The 20,197-nt window shown below is 54.1% G+C and overlaps 1 protein-coding gene across 5 annotated transcripts in view; it reads right to left on the bottom strand.

The window, feature by feature from the left end:
- PLEKHM2 (pleckstrin homology and RUN domain containing M2) overlaps nucleotides 1-18,408 on the bottom strand; it is an 89,989-nt gene extending 71,581 nt beyond the window's left edge. Inside the window, exons 1-2 of one of the 5 annotated variants that reach the window (XM_075906327.1) lie at nucleotides 17,874-18,408; nucleotides 17,161-17,286 (exon numbers count right to left, since the gene is read on the bottom strand). In XM_075906327.1, the coding sequence (XP_075762442.1) occupies nucleotides 17,161-17,286; nucleotides 17,874-17,933 (186 nt within the window). In that variant the 5' untranslated portion in view covers nucleotides 17,934-18,408. The remainder of the gene's footprint in view (nucleotides 1-17,160; nucleotides 17,287-17,873) is intronic. The other 4 variants (XM_075906324.1, XM_075906323.1, XM_075906326.1 and 1 more) reach the window with 4 other exon arrangements.
- Nucleotides 18,409-20,197: the final 1,789 nt, after the last annotated feature.

Raw genomic sequence — 20,197 nt, 5'->3', positions numbered from 1 at the left:
GACAGAACAGTTCCGGGCGCAACAGGACCACTGGGTGAGACAATGGGAGAATACGGGGCGGGGACTGGCCCTGGCCCAACTCCCCGTGAGGCTGACCAAAATGGGCCCCACCGATGACCCAGAGGCCTTTTTGGTAACTTTCGAGAGGGTAGCCACAGCCGCCCGGTGGCCAGAACAGCATTGGGCCACGCTGCTAGCTCCGTACCTCACGGGCCCAGCTCAGCTGGCTTACCGGAGTCTAGACCCGTGGGACGCCCTACATTATTTTAAAGTAAAGGAAGCGATCCTGGATCAGCTATGGGTCACGCCAGAGGCATATAGACAGCGGTTCCGGCAGGAAAAATACAACCCGGGGGCTCGCCCGTGAGCCGTGGCCCAGCGGCTGAGAGAGGCGGGTTGGCGCTGGCTAGAGCCAGAACAGCAATCAGGACCCCAGGTGGCGGAGAAGGTAGTCCTGGAACAATTCATTCACATCTCACATCGCTAGCCGACGCAGTAACCTTAATGGAGGACTACATGACAGCCGAAGGAAGCGGGGAAGGGACCGGGTCCCGGAGGGAACACCCTGAGGGAGCGGCAAGGGAGGCCCGACCCCCACCCCAACAGAGGGAGGCCCGAAACCTGGCCGCCCCTCCCAGTCCCAACCGAACCGGGACCAGACGCTTAGCACCGGTATGGAGCAGGCCCACGAGGGAAGACCCTACGCCCCATCCACCGACCCTGGAAGAGCGGAAGACTAACCCTCCCCAATCAAGGAATCCTGGTGGAGCGTGCTATCAATGCGGCCAAGAGGGACATTTTAAACGCGACTGTCCATTTATGGACTGCGCCTTTACTCAGGTAATGACGGGGCAGAGCAGGTCAGGGCCACAGCCAGAGGGGAGGATAGTGCGAGAGGTGGAAGTAGAGGGCCAGGTAGTCACCGCCCTTGTGGACTCCGGGTGCGGCCAGACCTTGGTACGGGCCGACCTAATCGCCCCAGGGGGACCCCGGGGACCCCCCGTACTCGTCCAATGCATACATGGGCGAGTAGAGCCATACCCCATGGCGTGGGTACACCTAAGAGACAGAGACTCGGAAGGGTGGGCCTACGTAGCCCTTGTCCCGGGGTTGGTATATCCCGTGCTCCTCGGAAGAGACTGGAGCAGGTTCGGACAGGCCCTCCGCGAGTGGCAGGGGGACAAGGCAGCCTTGGCTGCGGAAGACGCAGAACATCCGATGGGGGAAGTAGAAGACAGACCAGGGGAGGACCCAGCCGAGACAGAAGGGGAATGGTCCCCCGACTTTATACGTGAAGAGAGGGAGGACCCCCTCTTACAACGGGCTCGGGAAAACGCGGTCGGGGGGACAGAGGTAGAAAGGGCTTATCCCCACTTCGAGATTCAGGATGATCGCCTCTATAGAATCAATGAAGGACAGGAGAACGGGGAGGTGGTCACGCAGCTGGTCGTACCGAGGATACACCATAGGCGGCTGATGGAACTAGCTCACTGTAACCCCTGGGCCGGGCACCTGGGGTACGAGAAAATGGTGCAACGCCTGTTACAGAGATTTTACTGGCCTGGCATCTATCGGGAGACCAAGGACTTTTGTGAATCTTGCCCGGAATGCCAGAGAATGGGGCCAGGGAGGATGGCCAAGGCACCGCTGGTCCCGATGCCAGTAATAGATGTCCCATTCCAAAGGATAGCTATGGACCTAGCTGGTCCATTAGAACGGACAAAGAACCGGTACCAGTATATACTCGTGGTAGTAGACTATGCGACTCGCTACCCCGAGGCGGTACCACTCCGGAACGCAACCGCCCCCACGCTCGCGAGCGAATTGATTAAAATCTTTTCACGAGTAGGCATACCCAAGGAAATCCTCACAGACCAAGGGACAAACTTCACCTCGACACTTATGAAGGAACTGTGCCGCCTGCTGCGTGTAAGGACTTTGAGGACATCGGTTTACCACCCCCAGACCGACGGTCTCGTTGAAAGGTTTAATCGAACGCTCAAGGAGATGCTCAGGAAATTCGTGGAGGAGGAGCCCAAAGAGTGGGACCGAGCCCTGCCGGCGCTACTGTTCGCAGTAAGAGAAGTGCCCCAAGCCTCTACGGGATTCTCACCATTTGAATTCCTGTACGGTAGGCAACCCCGAGGGATTCTAGACATAGTGAGGGAGGCCTGGGAGGAGCAAGAGACCCAGGTACAAGGGACAGTGCAGTACATTCTGAGGCTAAGGGAAAGGTTACGACAGGTGGGGGAATTCGCCAAGCGCAATCTAGAGGAGGCACAGGAGAGGCAGGCCCGTCACTATAATCAAAACACCCGGTTACGCACCTTTCAGCCAGGGGATAGGGTCCTCCTACTGTTGCCGGAACAGTCCTCCAAACTGTTAGCCAGCTGGCAGGGCCCCTTCGAGGTGATCAAGAGGGTCGGAGAGGTGAATTATGAGATTAGGATGCCCGGGAAAAGGAAGGCAACCAACATTTACCACGTTAACTTACTAAAGGCGTGGCGATCCCGGGAGGCCCTGGTAGGGTGGGCCACGGAACCTAGGGAGGAAGGGGTGGTCACCGGGCCCCACCTAGGCCCGGACCTCACACCAGGGCAGAATAGGGAACTGCAGGAAACCCTACAGAGGTTTTCACGAGTCCTGACGGAGACACCAGGTCGGACCAACCTGATTCAACACCCAATCGTGACTGAACCCGGCTGTCCTGTAAGAGAGCCAGTCAGGCCGCTACCCCGGAAGCTATGGGGGACAGTGCACGACGAGTTGGGCAAAATGCTGCAATGGGAAGTGATAGAAGAATCCCACAGCGCGTGGAGGAGCTCCATCGTGCTGGTCCCCAAGAGCGATGGCACCGTCCGGTTCTGCATCGATTTCAGGAAGGTCAACGCGGTGTCCGTGTTCGATGCTTACCCGATGCCGAGGATAGACGAATTACTGGAAAGGCTGGGGGCCGCCCAATACTTGTCTACCATTGACCTGTCGAAGGGATACTGGCAAATCCCACTGAGGAAAGAGGCCCGCGAGAAGACAGCATTCTCCACGCCGTTTGGCCTGTACCAGTTTAAACGGATGCCCTTCGGTCTATATGGGGCTGCCGCCACATTCCAGAGACTGATGGACCAAGTACTCCGACCCCACGGGACGTACGCGGCAGCATATATAGATGACATAATTATCTTTAGCACAACGTGGGCCGAGCACCTGCAGCAGATAGAAGCAGCGTTATCCTCGTTACGAGAGGCCGGACTCACCGCTAACCCCGCGAAGTGTCATTTTGGCCAACGGGAAGTTTCATACTTAGGGTACACGGTGGGGGGAGGACGAATACAGCCCCAAATCGGGAAAATTGAGGCCTTACGGGACTATCCAGCCCCAACCACGAAGCGCCAGGTCCGGCAGTTTCTGGGGCTTGCCAGTTATTACAGGCGTTTTGTGCCAGACTTTGCAACCTTGGCGGCCCCGCTGACGGACTTAACCAAAAACGCGGCCCCCCAAAAAGGTACGATGGGACCCCAAGTGTGCCCAGGCCTTTGAAACCCTAAAGCAGCGGCTGACTCAGGCCCCCGTGCTGGCACAGCCCGATTTTTCTCGCCCCTTTGTTTTACAAACAGACGCCTCCGAGCGCAGGCTCGGTGCCGTGTTGTCCCAGGGGGAAGGAGAGGAGGAGCATCCAATTGTGTATGTGAGCCGCAAGCTGCTCCCACGGGAACAGAGGTATTCAACAATAGAAAAAGAAGCCTTAGCAGTTAAGTGGGCCGTTGATATGTTACGCTATTATCTCCTAGGCAACATGTTCACGGTGGTGACCGACCACACCCCTCTCCGGTGGCTCCTGGCCATGAAGGACGCCAACCCCCGCATCCAGAGGTGGTACCTGGCACTGCAGCCCTATCGTTTTAAAGTGAGCCACCGGGCGGGGAGAGACCACGGGAACGCGGACATTTTTCCAGGATCCCCGATGGAGCACAGGAGGGGCAAGGGGGGGAGCAGCGAGACTTGAGGGGGGAGGTGTGTGACGGGGCGAGCCGCCTCCTCCCCACCGACGCCGGCCCACCCCGCACTGAACCCGCGGTCGCCCTGACTCTCCTGGGAACCACCCGGGGAGTGGGGACGAACGCCTGCTCCGCCGTCGCAGCCCAGCTGACGAGTGGCGTGGCGGGGGTGTGGCTGGCGGAAGAGCGTGGACGCGCGGAGGGGGAGGGGCCAATGGGCGCGGCCCCTGACGTCATCAGGGCCAGACGCCGGCGCGGTCTTTTTGAAAAGCCCCGTGGAGCCGGAGAGGGGGAGAAAGCAGAGGGGAGCGGAGAGTGAGAGGGAAAGGGAGAGATAGAGAAAGCAGGAACGAGCGGAGGAGGGTGGAGAGAGATTGGTACAGCATGGGAAGGGTGGGTGGAGGTAGCACGGACCCGTGGAGGCCACGGGGGTAGTGGATAGGGGGTAGGAAGAAGCCCAGGGCGGGTGAACCCGGCGAGCTGGTGCGCTTCGAGCAAGCGCCCCACCAGAGAGACAGGTCTCCGCTCACCTGTCCTTAGGGTCCTGGGTTGGGGTCCGGGAGAGGGGGTGGGCCTGGACCCCCCTACCCCGCCTCGGGGTGCTATCACCAAGGGGCTGACCGGAGAACCCGAGACAACAGGGAGAGAGACTGGACTTGCCTGTTACAGTGAGGATAAAGTTGCAGAACTCAGCCACCAGTTGTGCTGTGGCATCTTCAGGGATACTGTTCCTGACAGCTTGTACTCCATCTACATGTGGGATGTTTGTGCAGATGGTGCAGTTTCTTAGTGTATTCCTCAGTGGGATCTGAGGAAAGTGGCCTGTAGAATTTGGTATTGGAGAGTTGTCTGGCAGCCTCCTTTTGGTAGTCAGGCCTGTTCATGATGACAACAGCACCTCCTTTGTCAGCCTCTTTGATTCTAATGTCAGAGTTGTTCCGGAGGCTGTGGATGGCATTGCGTTCTGCATGACTGAGGTTACAAGGCAACCGATGCTGTTTTTGCTAGAGGGTTACTCTCGCTGGTCCATGCACTGAACTTAGTGCTACACTGACCAGAGCTTTGCTGTGGCTTTCATGGAATGGAATAAAGATTTCTTTGAACCACATGAATTTCATTTATTAAACACAAAGTAAATGTAGGACACCCGTGGATTTGTACTATGAGAGACAGAGAGGGAGAGTGGGGGAGGCAGGAGGTAAGACATGGCCCAAGAATGTCACAGGGTTGCATATGTCCATGGCTCATATGTACCCCACTGTCTGATGTGCTGTAGAAGGGAGGCTGCAATTCATCAGGGCTAAGCTGCATGCAGCTTGGTGTTGACTGTATCAGCACCCTGCAGGAATCTGCATGTGTGGATGTAGGTCAGGCAGGTGTGGCGAGTGGCATGTGGCATCCAGGGACATCATGGTAGGTGAGGTAAGGGGGAGTATTGGAAAAAGTTTTGGGACACTGGCTGCAGGGGGGCCAGTCATGCAGCTGCTCCCTGTGCAGTGCTAGCAGCACCTCCAGTTGTTCGCTTGCCGCTTCATAATGCTGGGGAGCCGCTGCATGCTCCCCTTGCACCCCTCCCCCATCGCTGTCCCTCCACTCCTGCAGTTGTCTGGCTTTGGCGTCCGTGTGGCTCACAGCAGCTCACAAACATGCCTCTAGTTTTTCTGGGGCGCTTGTCCGACACTCTGCAGGAGTCAGGCCTTCCTGAGGCTGGCGTTCGAGGACAAAACTGCAACGGTTCACAGGCGGCCCAGAACAGAGACAGCGCTGCCCTAGCTGCTCTGAAACACTTCCCTGTCCACACACCTAGCACTGCCTGTCCCCGAGGGAGCAGCCACCCCCCCAATGGTATGTTCCCCTCTACGGGCTCTAAGGGAAACCCTAGCAGCAGCTGGGCAGGGGAACCCCTGGCCACAGAAACCCTTGGTGCAGGGGCTTTCCTTGACGCTGCGCTCTGGGCAGGAGCGCACTGAGGGAGGGAGCGGAGCCTTAGGAATGGCCACACTGCAGGACATTGCGCTGCTGCGGGTGGAGGAGGGTCTTTTACTTGACTGCATGAGGCTTGTCTTTGCACAGCGAAGGTCCCCTCCCCCGCTGAGGGACTGTCAGCCTTCGGGGTCAAATACCACGTTGCCACTGCCAGCTACTCGGAGGGCAAGGGTGGCCCCACAGCTGCATGAGGCATTCGAGGAGGTCTGGGAGGCAGATTACTGAGACGCAAGAGGTTGCATCAGTGGTCTGTTCACTGTCTGACTTGCCCTCTGAGGGTAGCAGCACCCCCCCAAGCCCAGCCTCCTTTCTCTACCCCTCCTGGTCCCAGCATATTGCTTCCCGACCACTTACTCACCTCTTCAGGAGCCAAAGCCTCTATGGATTTCCTCTGGCTCTGGGTCCCTCTCCCCCATGCACACAGCCGTAACTCCTCCTCCTGGCCCCGGCATTCTCAATGCCCCCCGAGGGCTGAGTAGAGGCGGGGTCACCTCCAAGTATATCATCCCGCTCTTTGTAGCGCCGCCGGCAGCACAGGAGCAGCAGTTTGCTCCCTGCACCTTCAGCTCCTTCACTTGACCCTACACTGCAGTGTGTCCCGGCCGTGGCCCCTTTCGATCATGCATCTACAGCTATGACCATAGATATTGTAATTCCTATGGCTGGAGCACAGCTGGGACCGCACTGCCTCCTCCCCCAAATGCTGATGAGGTCAGCATGACTCCAAGCCAGGAATCTCCTGGTGCATGCAGCAGGCCTGGCCAGCTGGAAAGATGCACTAGAACACCACGTCTTGCCAAGTAAACAGGAAAGGGCTTTCAAATTGCAAAAAGGCGGCAAGGGCAGGTCTTGGCCACCTGAGCAGGGCAGCAGAGTTCAAGCAGATGACCAGAGAGGCCAGAACAGGCCATGTGGGAGGGGGGCTGGAAGCCAACTGGGATGCAGTACTACACCATGCTGTCCACACTGGCGCCCCAGGGCTGTATCCAGAGCACAGCAACCTCTATGCTTCTTGCAGAGATGGTTTACCTAGATCAGTGGCTCCCAACTTTGAGAAGATGGACCCCCTTTCAATCTACAGGCAGTCCCCAAGTTACGCGGATCCGACTTATGTCGGATCCGCACTTACGAACAGGGCTTTCTCGCCCCGGAGCTCGCAGGCAGAGGGACCGCCCAGAGCGCAGCGGTCCCGCCACCTCGACCTCCGGGGCGAGAAAAGCTGCTCCGGGTGCCCCTGGTCTGCTGGGGACCGTCTCCAGCAGACCAGGGACACCTGGAGCAAAGCCGGGGAGGCAGAGGGGTCCCGCGCCTCTGAGGCTTTGCTCTGGCAAAGCCAGGGAGGCGCGGGACTCCGCCGCCGCTGCCGCTTTGCTCCCGGTGCCTCTGGTCTGCTGGGGACCGTCTCCAGCAGCCCAGGGACACCTGGAGCAAAGCCGGGGAGGCGCGGGACTCCGCCGTCGCTGCGGCTTTGCTCCCCGTGTCCCTGGTCTGCTGGGGGGGGGGGGGGTGCACCTAGTGCCCCCCCCCAGCAGACCAGGAAGACGTGGAGCAAAGCCCCAGGCCTGTGGTAGAGCAGGTGGGGCGCTGCCGGTTGGTCCCGCAGCACCGCTCCTTGGCGCTACTGGACCAACCCAGCAGCACCCCAGCTGCTCTGCCCCAGGCGTCCCCAAGTCAGCCGCTGCTGAAACTGACCAGCGGCTGACTACAGGAAGCCCCTGCCCTGGGGCTTCCTGGAATCAGCCGCTGATCAGTTTCAGCAGCAGCTGACTTGGGGATGCCTGGGGTTCTTAAGTTGAATCTGTATGTAAGTCAGAACTGGTGTCGAGATTCAGCCGCTGTTGAAACTGATCAGTTTCAGCAGCGGCTGAATCTGGACGCCAGTTCCGACTTACATACAGATTCAACTTAAGAACAAACCTACAGTCCCTGTCTTGTACGTAACCTGGGGACTGCCTGTATTAACATTTTACTCCCCTCCCCCAACAATATAGCTGTGCCTGCAGCCTGCAAGTCCCTCAGCCACTGGGGAAGCAAGGCAGTTTGAAGGACGCGCTGGCTGCGAGAGGCTCTGTGAGTACCCCCTACAGTACCGCCGCAAGCCCCCAGGGGTCCGCGGAGCACAGGCGGGAACCACTGACCTAGTGCACGCTAACGGCAGAGCTAGTGCATCCTAAGTGCTCTGCCAGTGTGGACACGGTGCAGGTTACAGCCCTGCAGGCTTACCACTGTGCAGGAACTTGCCAGTGTAGACTACGGCCATAAAATCCCCTTTAAAAAATTAATCAGTTAAATGTTACATTTAACCAGTTAATTGGGATCCCACAGACGGGCTGGAGCAGCCCCCAACCCAGGGGCCGGCCTGGCCCACCATGGGCTGCAGCGTGGCAGGTTCAGCAAGGCCAGACCAGCCCCCTGCCTGCAGCATGACCGGGTGGGCCCGGCAAGGCTAGACCAGCCCCCTGCCTGCAGCATGACCGGGTGGGCCCGGCAAGGCTAGACCAGCCCCCTGCCTGCAGCATGACCGGGTGGGCCCGGCAAGGCTAGACCAGCCCCCTGCCTGCAGCATGACCGGGTGGGCCCGGCAAGGCTAGACCAGCCCCCTGCCTGCAGCATGACCGGGTGGGCCCGGCAAGGCTAGACCAGCCCCCTGCCTGCCGCACGGCCCGGCGGGCCCGGCAAGGCTAGACCAGCCCCCTGCCCGCTGGTTAACTGCTTACGAGGCAACTCACAGAAACGTGTTGGGGACAGTTTAACCTGCCCGGACACTCATGAATGGATCTCCAAGTTACCGGGTTGTTTCAGGTCAGCAGCGAACAGGACAGCAGCGATGGTTGGTGATGGGTCTGCTGTTGTTACCTACACAGCGTGTTCCATGTTTGTCTTCCTCCCAGAAGAAAGAACGGATTTTATCTGCACTAAGTACAAGTTGGTCGCCATCTTGGAAGAAAAAATTAGAGGACTGGAGGCCCAAGTGTCGACCCTACGCTCGATCAGAGAGGTTGAAGACTTCCTCGATAGAAGGCAACATTTAATCCTTCAAGCACGGCAGGCGGAAGAGCCAGAGAGGGCAGTACGGGACCAGGAAGAGAACTGGCAGCATGTAACTTCTAGAAGGGGAAAAAGGCCAGCACGGGAATCCCCTGATGCTATAGAGGTAAGCAATCGCTTTCAGGCTCTCTCCACAGGCTCTGCAGTGCTGAATGCTTTGGAATGGACCTCACAAGGAAGAAACCGCAAGGGAACACCATCTACTGGAAGGCATGGGACGCGTAGTCCCAGGGATGGGGGTTCCACGGCCATCACCCCCAAAAGAAAACGACGGGTGGTGGTGGTCGGGGACTCCCTCCTAAGAGGGACTGAGCCATCCCTCTGCCGTCCGGACCTGGAATCTCAAGAGGTGTGCTGCTTACCGGGAGCTCGCATTCAGGATGTGACTGAGAGGCTTAGCAATCTGATCAAACCTTCGGATCGCTACCCCTTCCTGCTTCTCTATGTGGGAACTAACGATACGGCCCAGAATGACCTTGAGTGGATTACTGCGGATTATGTAGCACTAGGAAGAAGGATCCAAGAATTCGGAGCACAAGTGGTGTTCTCGTCCATCCTCCCTGTCTAAGGGAAAGGACTGGGCAGGGATTGTCAAATTGAGGATGTAAATGCGTGGTTGCACAGGTGGTGTCACAGAGAGGGCTTTGGTTTCTTCAACAAGGGGACTCTGTTCCAGGCACAAGGATCGTTAGGAAGAGATGGGATCCACCTAACGAAGAGAGGAAGAAGCATCTTCGCGGGCAGGCTTGCAAACCTAGTGAAAAGGGCTTTAAACTAGGTTTGTCGGGGGACGGTGACCAAAACCCTGAGGGGAGTTGGAAAGTCGGATACCGGAAAGAAATGCAAAGATGAACAAGCAACAAAGGAGGACCCCTGATTCAAATGGAGAAGATAGCACGATCAACTGGTTATCTGAGGTGTTTGTACACTAATGCGAGAAGCCTGGGCAACAAACAGGGAGAACTGGAGGCCCTGGCCCAGTCCAAGAAATATGATTTAATTGGGATAACAGAGACTTGGTGGGATGACTCGCATGACTGGAGCGCTGTCATGGAAGGGTATAGACTGTTCAGGAAGATCAGGCAGGGGAGAAAAGGAGGAGTTGCTGCACTATATGTAAGAGAGCTCTATGATTGCTCAGAGCTCTAGTATTTAGAGGGAGAAAAGCCTGTTGAGAGTCTATGGGTTAAGTTTAAAGGTGGAAGCAACAGCAGTGATGTTGTGGTTGGTGTCTGCTACAGGCCACTGAATCAGGTGGATGAGGTAGATGAGGCTTTCTTCAGACAACTGAGAGAAACTTCCAGATCGCAGGCCCTGGTTCTCGTGGGGGACTTTAATCACCCTGACATCTGTTGGGAGACCAATACAGCAATACACAGACAATCCAGGAACTTTTTGGAGAATGTTGGGGATAACTTCTTGACACAAGTGCTGAAGGATCCGATCAGGGGCCGTGCGCAGCTTGACCTTCTGCTCACAAACAGGGAGGAACTAATAGGGGACGTAGAGGTGGGTGACAACCTGGGAAGCAGTGATCATGAGATGGTAGATTTCAGGATCCTGACCAAAGGAAGAAAAGAGAGTAGTAAAATGCACACCTTAGACTTCAAAAAAGCAGATTTTGACTCCCTCAGAGATCTGATGGGCAGAATCCCCTGGGATGCTAACATGAAGGGGAAAGGAGTCCAGGACAGCTGCCAGTATTTTAAAGAAGCCTTATTGAAGGCACAGAAAGAAACCATCCCGACGCGTAGCAAGAGAGGCAAACATGGTAAGAGACTGGATTGGCTTACAGGGGAAATCCTTGGCGAACTTAAGCACAAAAAGTGGAAACTTGAACAAATGACCAGGGAGGAGTTTAAATGTCTAGCTCGAGAATGCCGGGGGGTTATCAGGAAGGCGAAAGCACAATTGGAATTGCGACTGGCTAAGGATGAGAAGGATAACAAGAAAGGTTTCTACAGGCATGTTAACAAGAAGAAGGTGATCAGAGAGGGTGCGCGGCCCCTACTGGATGAAGGAGGGAAGCACTGGGCTGGGTTCTCTAGGGAGGGGGTGGAATCTCCATCCCTAGAGGTGTTTAAGTCTCAGCTTGACAAAGCCCTGGCCGGGTTGATTTAGTTGGGATTGGTCCTGCCTAGCACAGGGGGCTGGACTTGACGACCTTCTGAGGTCTCTTCCAGCTCTATGGTTCTATGATTCCATGATTCTAGGTCAATTCCACAAGCCAAACACACGGGGAAGCCTTAGAACTTAACCCATCAGAAAGGTCTGAATAAAGACATTCCCTGGCCAGCACACTGCCTGCCACATCCAATGACGTACAACACCACACAATGGGCACTTCAGAACGATTTGCACCTTCTCTCTCAGCGTCATGTAACATGAACATTCTAACTCACTACCCCCTTCCTTCTCCCGTCTGCCATCCCCTATTTATTTTGGAACTGGACTCTGAGGAAGTGGGCTGTACACACGAAAGCTCATGACACCATCTCCGAGCTTTGTTAGTCTTTAAAGATGCTGCTAGACTATTGGTTGATTTTTAAAGGTTTTCCAGTTACAGACTAACTCAGCTACCCCCCTGAAGCTGGTTAACCCTTTACATTCCTGGTGTAGACTTGGCCACTGTGTTTTGCAAGGCTCTTGATCTGTAGTGGGGAACTATAAAGCCCCTTTCCTGACTTTGTGCTTGATTAACAGCGGGGTTGCAACACAAGCCTGCACACGAATGCAGTGATTGGAAGGGGAGGCTGATAATGTAACTTCAATTGCACTGGGTTTCTTTCAGTCTGCATTTCCAACCTCTCAACCCCACCCAGAGTGGCTGATACATCTTCAGTCAGGCACCTTTCTTTGAACAGGCAATACTTCAACTGTTAGCAAAGTCATAACTGGGGACAGTTAGTAGGCCCCTGTAAGCTGAGCACTTGGAGAACACTCAGGAGAGACTGAAATGCCGCACAGATGACAGCATGTGTTTCTATTGATGGTGCACATCCACACTTGCCTTGGTGGGCATAACAAAATTTATTCTGCACATGGTTGGAAAAAATTAGAGTGAATATTATTAGTGGGTAGCACGTGTGAGCCATTGGGATGATGTACCACAGCAAACTTGTGTTTGCTGCTAGACAGGGGCGCCCGGTATGTTAGGGAGGAGAAGACACTACCCCCATCTATAGCCCTGCCCACACTCTGGCTCCAGAGCACCTGCTGTAGGTGTTCTGGGGGCACAGTGTTGCTGCCCCCCTCCTCTCCTGTGTCCACCCTCCCAGTGCTCCGGAGCTGGGGTCACGCCCTGCGCTCTCTGCGGGGCTGAAGAGGCTGGGCCGGGCTGCATTCTCCTCCCTCCCCTGGTGCTCTGGGGCTGGAGAGGCTGAGCCAATCCGAGCGGCGGGGCCTCCCCCGGTGCTGGAGAGGCTGGACCACGCTGTGTGGCGCACCCTCCTCCCTCCCTGGGTGCTCCGGGGCTGGAGAGGCAAGGCTGGGCTGGGGCAGGCCAGGCCCCACACCCTCCTCTGGAGCTGGGGCCATGCTGCCCACCCCCGCTCCAAAGGCTGGGGCGAGCCTACGCACGCCCGCCCACTCCCCTTCCCGTGGTTGGCGGGGGAGAGTGTGCGCGCAGCACGCTGCCCTGCCTCCCCATGGGGGTCCGGAAAGTGGTGGGGCCTTCACCAATCGCCCATGCTGCTAAGAGCTTGCTCTTTCACCCAGCACTGAGACACACATACTGAGCCTGTGCAGGGCTTTCATTGAGCCGGGTCGCTGTAGATTGCCCACTAGGTGGTCCCCAAGCTACGAATGGGTTATGGACCAAACACTTGGCCGTAACTCAAAGCGCTCGGAAGTCGGGTCCCATTGGGTTACACTGTGACCGCGCTGTTCATAAGCGCGGGTTGCGTTTGTAAGTCGAGGACTGCCTTTATGACTGCTCTATGGGCGGTTTGGTCGTAACTCGGGGACCGGCTGTACTATGGAGCACTTGCAGTGAAACCGGGAGCTTTTCAAGCCCATAATTCGTTATGAACACAGCCTGAAAAGCCTCGTCTAGCCATGTGACCTCAATGACAGCAGCTGGCTGGAGGCTTGGCGGTGAGAACGCCGTGGAAGAAATTTCAGGAGTGATCCTGTGGCTATATGAGGGAAAGCACAAGGAACAGAGCTCTTGTCTAATGCCCCGGTCATAGGCCAAGCACAGTAACTGAAGCTGAGGGAGGAGGCAGGGGACTGAGCTAAGGAATGAAGATGGGGGACCAGAAGAATGAAGATGAGCACAGCCTGCCTAGAACATCAGAACGGCCACACTGAGCCCGGCTAGCCCAGGAGCCTGTCTTCCAGCACTGCCTGCTGCCAGGTGTCCCAGAGGGAATGAACAGTGCAGGCAAGCATCAAGTGAGCCCTCCCCCTCTTTCTGGCAAACAGAGGTGTCCACCCCCCTCTTCCTGGCAGAGGCTAGAGACAGTCAGAGCATGGGGTGTCTAACAGCCATTGATAGACCTATCTGCCACTAATTTATCTTGTTCTTTTTTATCAGAGGGGTAGCCATATTAGTCTGAATCTGCAAAAGCGGCGAGGAGTCCGGTGGCACCTTATTCAGTTAGTCTATAGGGTGCCACAGGACTCCTCGCCGCTTGTTCTTTTTTGCATCCTGTTGCAGTTTTGGCCTTCACATCTTCTGGCAACAATTTCCATGAGCTGACTGTGCGTTGTGTGAAGAAACACTTCTCATTTGTCTGAAACCTGGTGCCTGTTCATTTCATTGGGTGTCCCCTGGATCTTGTGTTATGGGAAGGAGTAACTAACTCTTCTTCATTCACTTTTTGTACATCAGTCAAGATTTTATAGACCTGTATCACAGCCCTCCTTAGGCATCTCTTTTCCAAGATGAAAAATCCCAGTTTTATTACTCTCTTCTCAAACAGAAGCTGTTTCATACCCCTAATATTTGTTGTTGCTCTTCTCTATGCCTTTTCCAATTTCAGTATCTTTTCTGAGATGGAGCAATCACATCTGCATACAGTATTCAAAGATGTGGACGTACCATGAATTTATTTTCTGATGATACTTTCTTTTTTATTAGCGATCCCTTTCCTAATGAATCCCAATGTTCTGTTGGCTTTTTGGCTGCTGCTGCACATTGAACCGATGTTTCCAAAGAACTGTCCACAATGACTTCAAGATCTCTTTCTGGAGCAGCAACAGCTAATTTAGATCCCATCATTTTGTATGTACAGTTGGGATTATGTTTTCCAATGTGCATTACTTTGCATTTATCAACACTGAAATCCATTTTATGGTGCCCATTCACCCAGTGTTGTAGGATCTCGTTGTAGCTCTTGGAAGTCTGAGGTTATTGTGTTCATGAATAAGATTTATAATAAATATAGTGAATTTGGAAGGGCAGCACTGCAACTCTGGTAAGCTCAGCAGCAGGAGGCTAGAAGGTATTTCTATCCGTGAACAACTTCTACAGCAGGTATCTTTCTTCATTATTACTTATCCCATGTCTGTTTTATTGGATTTCACTTCCTGATGTAGATTCAATCGATTAAAGGAGACAGAGAATCTCATTTTGCTCTCAAAGATCAACATAATTAGTCATTCCATACTCTTATCTTCTGGGTTCCAACAAAACTAGCTTCTTTCAGCAAGAGTCAGAAAGATGACCATGATATGAAGAACATGCAAAACTTTTGCACAGGTAGGATACACTATCTGGAATTGTGTCCCCAGTGTAATTGAATAGTCGTGTAAACTCATGAAAACTTAGCGGTTACAAGACTATTCGATAGTTCCCGGGGCAGGGCTGGCAGCCAGCGCGCTCCAGCCCCTCCCCCCCCGAGGGAGCCCCCTGCTATCCCGCATTGTATCAGAGGCAGCAGCGCAGGGTGGCACGTGGGAGTCAGTTTAAAAACCAGCTCCCCGCACAGAACAGCTGCCTGCTGCTCCGCATCACTGCCTCTGTGCCAGAGGCAGCCGTGCGAGGTGGCAGCAGCCCGTCCACGGAAGGTCCAAGCTCCCCGCAGACAGAGGTTGCTCCATGGGGAGCTCAGACCCCCTGCAGACAAGGGCTGCTGCCGCAAAATAATTCAAATTAGTTACAGAAACAGTAACGGAAGCTTTATTTGATAGTTAGTTATTTAATGCCTATTACGTCCGCTGGCATGTAGGGCAGCAATGAAGGTTCTCCATTTTTGTTTGTCTTTGGCCATTTTCTCCAGTGTGCCCCAGTTGTAATGCATTCTCTTCATGTCTGCCGCAACAGTGCGCTGCCATGTTGTCTTGGGCCTCCCACGTTTCCGTCATCCTTCAGGCGTCCAGTGAAGTGCTACCTTTACGATGGTGTCTGCCTCCCTTCTCATCCATCTCCAGCGTCTTCTCATAATCATAGTGGCCATGTCCTCCTGGTGGCATCACAGGAGCAGGTCGTGGTTGGAGAATGTTTTCGGGCAAAAGATGCGAAGTATCTTACAAAGGCTAGTGGTGTGAAAGGATGAGAGCTTGGCTTTACTTGATAGGAGTTACCTTTTTTGGCGTTCATATTTGTTTTGTTATTTACGTTTTAAGAATGTATTCACATATTACCTGCTAATACCATAAATATTATAAAGAATCAAAATTGATTGCTTGCTATCATTGTCCAAAAAATTTTATGCACCAGCAATTTATTTTGCTTCATTTTTTATTTCAATTTATTTCTAATATTTATTTTGACCAACATTGTTTTGAGATTGTTTTGCACACCCGACAACTTTATGTAGCAACATCTTGAGTGTGAAAAGGAAAAACATCTGTTGATTTTAGCAAAAGATTGAAAAACCACAAACATTTTATATCAGCAAGCTTTAACTGACATCAGTTAATTTTCTTCACTAAGAGTTTCTGATTCAAATTTATAATATATGATAATTACTTAATAAAAAGAATAATGCTTGAAGTTGAAATCCTACAAATTTAAAACTGTTCTTTTACTTCCCTTTTGTAAGCACATTAATAAAAAATTCTATGACATATATTTAATTTCTTGAACTTTCCTATAAGTGTAATCTATGCAAAATGACTTTGACCCGTCAGCGACAGGCCTCACCTTCTAGTCTTAAATGAAGCCCAAACCACACTTCAGTCTTGACACTCAGGTCTGACTAGCCTATTATTGGTACAGCTTATGAGACACAGCTGAGCAAGACTGAAGGGTGGCAGGTGACTCCAATGGAAAGCATTCCCGATGTTACAGAAAAAGGCCCTGCTACAGGTCACAAGTTCTTCAGCACATCAGAGGCAGATTCCACAGGAGAGAAAAGCAGGCAAGGTTGGAAATCCCCCCAGCAAGAGCAAGCTAACTGGTTTCCAAGAAAAACTTAAAAAACAACAAGTAGTCTGGTAGCACTTTAAAGACTAACAAAACATGTCACGAGCTTTCGTGGGCACAGCCCACTTCTTTAGATGACTGGAGTGCTGGAAGTCCAGAACCAAGAATAAATAAGGGAAAGGGGTGGGGGAGGAAAAAAATTGGAGGGGTGGGGAAGAGTATTCAAGATGTGGGCGTACCGTAGTTTTATACAGGGGCAGTAAGATATTCTGTGTCTTATTTTCTATCCCTTTCTTAATAATTCCTAGCATCCTATTTGTCTTTTTGACCGCCGCTGCACACTGTGTGGAAGTTTTCAGAAAACTACCCACGATAACTCCAAGATCTCTTTCCTGATTTGTCATAGCAAAATCAGCCCCCATCGTACCTATAGTTGGGGTTATTTTTCCCAATGTGCATTACTTTATACTTATCCACATTACATTTCATTTGCCATTTAGTTGCCCAATCATTCAGTTTGGTGAGATCTTTTTGGAGTCCCTCACAGTCTGCTTCTGTCTTAACTATCCTAAACAGTTTGGTATCATCCGCAAACTTTACCACCTCACTGCTTACCCCTTTCTCCAGATCATTTATGAATAAGTTGAAAAGGATTGGTCCCAGGACTGACCCTTGGGGGACTACTCTCATTCCCTGACTTAGGTCAGCTCACACACATATTTTCGCCAGCCAATCATGTTTTTCAGTCCACACTTAACATGTTACATAACATTATTTGTAAGCAATGACTTCTGTGGAAAAGGAGGCAGCTCTGCTCACCTGCCTCATCTGCTGGTGCCTGGGGCAGGCAGCAGGACAGGTTGTATGTTTCCCAAGCAATGCACTGTGGGGTGCCCTCCCACAGAATGCAAGACAGGGCTGGGTAAACAGGTTGCGGGGGATGATCTGCAAAGTAGAGGAACTACTTTAGAACTCAGCTAGGGCCTGGGAACTGGCACCGCTCTGCTTGCACATAAGGCTGAAACTCACATGGGATTTAGTTGGGGTTGGACTCTATGACAGCCTTTTCCAACCCTTATCTTTTATGAGTCTATGGCTAAGAACTATGTGGGTGTGAAGGCAGATAGCACGTGGCGTCAACCACATCTACGTGCAGGGTACAACCCTGAGAAAAAGCTGTAGGTCAAATGAACCCCAACACCCTGCCCACAGGAGGCTTCAGATCTGCTACAACCTTGAGCCAGGACACAAGCAGGCCAGGCTGCGCTGCCCACCCTCCCTGGCCGGGTCACTACGGTGCAGGGAGCTGAGCCGGGCGAGTCCCGGAGTCTGCAAACACGCGCCGTGGACAGGCGGGCGCCAGGCTCGGACCATCCGGTTGAACCCGGCAGAGCGGGCGGCCCGTGGGCAGAGGCGATGCGGTCAGGAGCCGAAATCCCTGCAGGGCCCGCGCCCTGGCCCCGGCCCCGCAAGCCCGAGAGGCTCCCGGGCCCCTGCGGCAGCGGAGCCGTGTCGGGCCCGGCCGCTCTCACCTTCTTGACGGACAGCGAGATGTTCTCCAGGATCCGGTCCTTCACCTCGCCGGGCTCCATGGCGCTGCCCCCGGCCAGGGGCGCGGGGCTCCGTCCTGCCGGCCCGCCGCTCAGCTGAGCCCCGGCGCGCTCATCGCAGGCCCGGCCGGGGAGCCTCGCCCGGCGCAGGGAGGCGGCGCGGAGCCCGGCCGCGCTCGTGACAGGGCCGGGCGGGGAGACGCGGCGAGGGGGCGGCGGCTTCTCGCAGCCAGAGCCAGCCCCTGCGGGGCGCCGCCCGCCGCGCAAAGCCCCGGGCTCGGGCTCGGGCTCGCCCCGCGAGCGAGCGGGCGGCGGGATTGCCCGGCCCGGCAGCAGAGCGACCCCAAAACCCGGGGCTGCGAGGCCTCGGGTCCGCCCTTCCCCGCCCGGGGAAACCGTCCAGCCTAGACCCCCCTGTACCGCGAGCCCCTTGCTCCTCCTCTGCCACCAGCCTCTGGGACCCGGCAGGGAGCTGCAGGCGGCTCTCAACCCCCCACTCGTCTCCTCTGTGGCGAAATAAACCCAGATCCCTCAGCCTCTCCTCGCAGGTCATGTGGTAGAACGGAGCCGCCTTAGTCTGGCGCAGCTGAAACAAAAGACAGGGCTGTGCAGCACTTTAAAGACTAAGATGGTTGAATAGGTGATGAGCTTTCGTGGGCCAGACCTGTAGCACTTTGGTAGATATGGTTGTGACAATTTTCTTCCACATTTTGATCTGAGGAAGTGGGTCTGGCCCACGAAAGCTCCTCACCTAATAAACCATCGTGTTAGTCTTTAAAGTGCTACATTGTCCTGGTTTTTCTTATAGGTCATGTGCTCCAGCCCCCTCAGCATTTTGGTCGCCCTCCACTGGACCCTCTCCAATGTGTCCACATCTTTCTATAGTGGAAGCCCAGAACTAAATGCAATACTCCAGATGTCACCTCACCAGTGCTGAATAAAGGGAATAATCACTTCTCTGGATCTGCTGGCAATGCTCCTCCTAATGCACCCTAATACGCCTTCAGTCTTCTTGGCTACAAGGGCTCCCTGTTGAGTCATATCCAGCTTCTCATCCACTGCAATCCCCAGGTCCTTTTCTGCAGAACTGCTGCTTAGCCAGTCAGTCCCCAGCCTGTAGCAGTGCTTGGGGTCCTTCCATCCCAAGGGCAGGACTCTGCACTTCTCCTTGTTGAACTTCTTCTTGTTTCTTTTAGTCCAAACCTCCAATTTGTCTAGGGTCGCTCTGGACCCTCTCCCTGCCCTCCAGTATATCTACCTCTCCCACTAGCTTAGTGTCATCCGCAAACTTGCTGAGTGAGCTAAATGGAGGGACTCAGGAAGTTCAGTCATCAGCAAGTGGGGGTCTCAATCCTTTTCTTTCTGAGCCCCTTTCCTCTTCCACCCTATAAAACCTCTGAGACCCACCTGGGCCACAAAAGGGAAGGTAACTCACCTGTGCAGTAACTGGAGTTCCTCAAGATGGTTGTTCCCGTGGGTGCAGCCACCCCCCCCTCCTCAGTTCCTTCTCTGACCCAGGTGTGTTGTACCTGAAGCAAAGGGGCAGAGGGTGAGTGTGAAGCACCCATGGGGTAAACCATCTCAAAGAACTCCAGTTACTGCACTGGTGAGTAACCTTCCCTTCTTCTTTGAGGAGTGTGTCCGTGGGTGCTCCACCTCAGGTGACTATGAAGCAGTATTCTTGTTAGGAGGTGGGAGCTTTGGCTGGTGAGGATCTGTGATGGACAGTATTGTTTGTCCACATCTTGTAGCAGTCTCAGAAAATGTTTGGAGTGCATAATGTTGTGTGACAGTATGCACTGAAGCCCATGTGGCGGCCCTGCATATGAGTTCTGTGGGCGCACTGTGTAGGAATGCTCTTGTAGCTGCCATGGCTCCTGTTGGGTGGGAACACACTGTATGTGGTGACTCCCTCTGTGCCAGGGCATATGCTAGTCTTATGCATCCAGATATCCATTTGGTAGTCTCTGTGATCGCTCTGTGGATGAACCGAAGAGCTGTGGGGTCTTTCTAAACGAGCTGGTTCATTGCAGGTAAAAGGCCAGGGCTCTACAGACGTTACGGGTATGGAGAGCTGCCTCTTTGACATCCTTATGGGATTTTGGAAAGAAAATGGGTAAGTATACAGAGTCATTGCAGTGGAACAAGTACTTTTGGGAGGAATTTCACAGTATCACCCTGTCCTTGTGGAATATTGTATAAGGGGGGGGGGGTCAGCCATTAAGGCTGCCATCTCCCCCACTCGTCTGGCTGAGGTGATTGCTACCAGGAAGGCCACCTTCATCGATAGGTGTAATAGCGAGCAG

This window comes from Pelodiscus sinensis, chromosome 23 (genome assembly GCF_049634645.1).
Source record: "Pelodiscus sinensis isolate JC-2024 chromosome 23, ASM4963464v1, whole genome shotgun sequence".
Lineage (NCBI taxonomy): Eukaryota > Metazoa > Chordata > Testudines > Trionychidae > Pelodiscus > Pelodiscus sinensis.
Note: the sequence above shows the minus strand (reverse complement) of the source record. Positions and strands in the feature narration are given on the sequence as shown.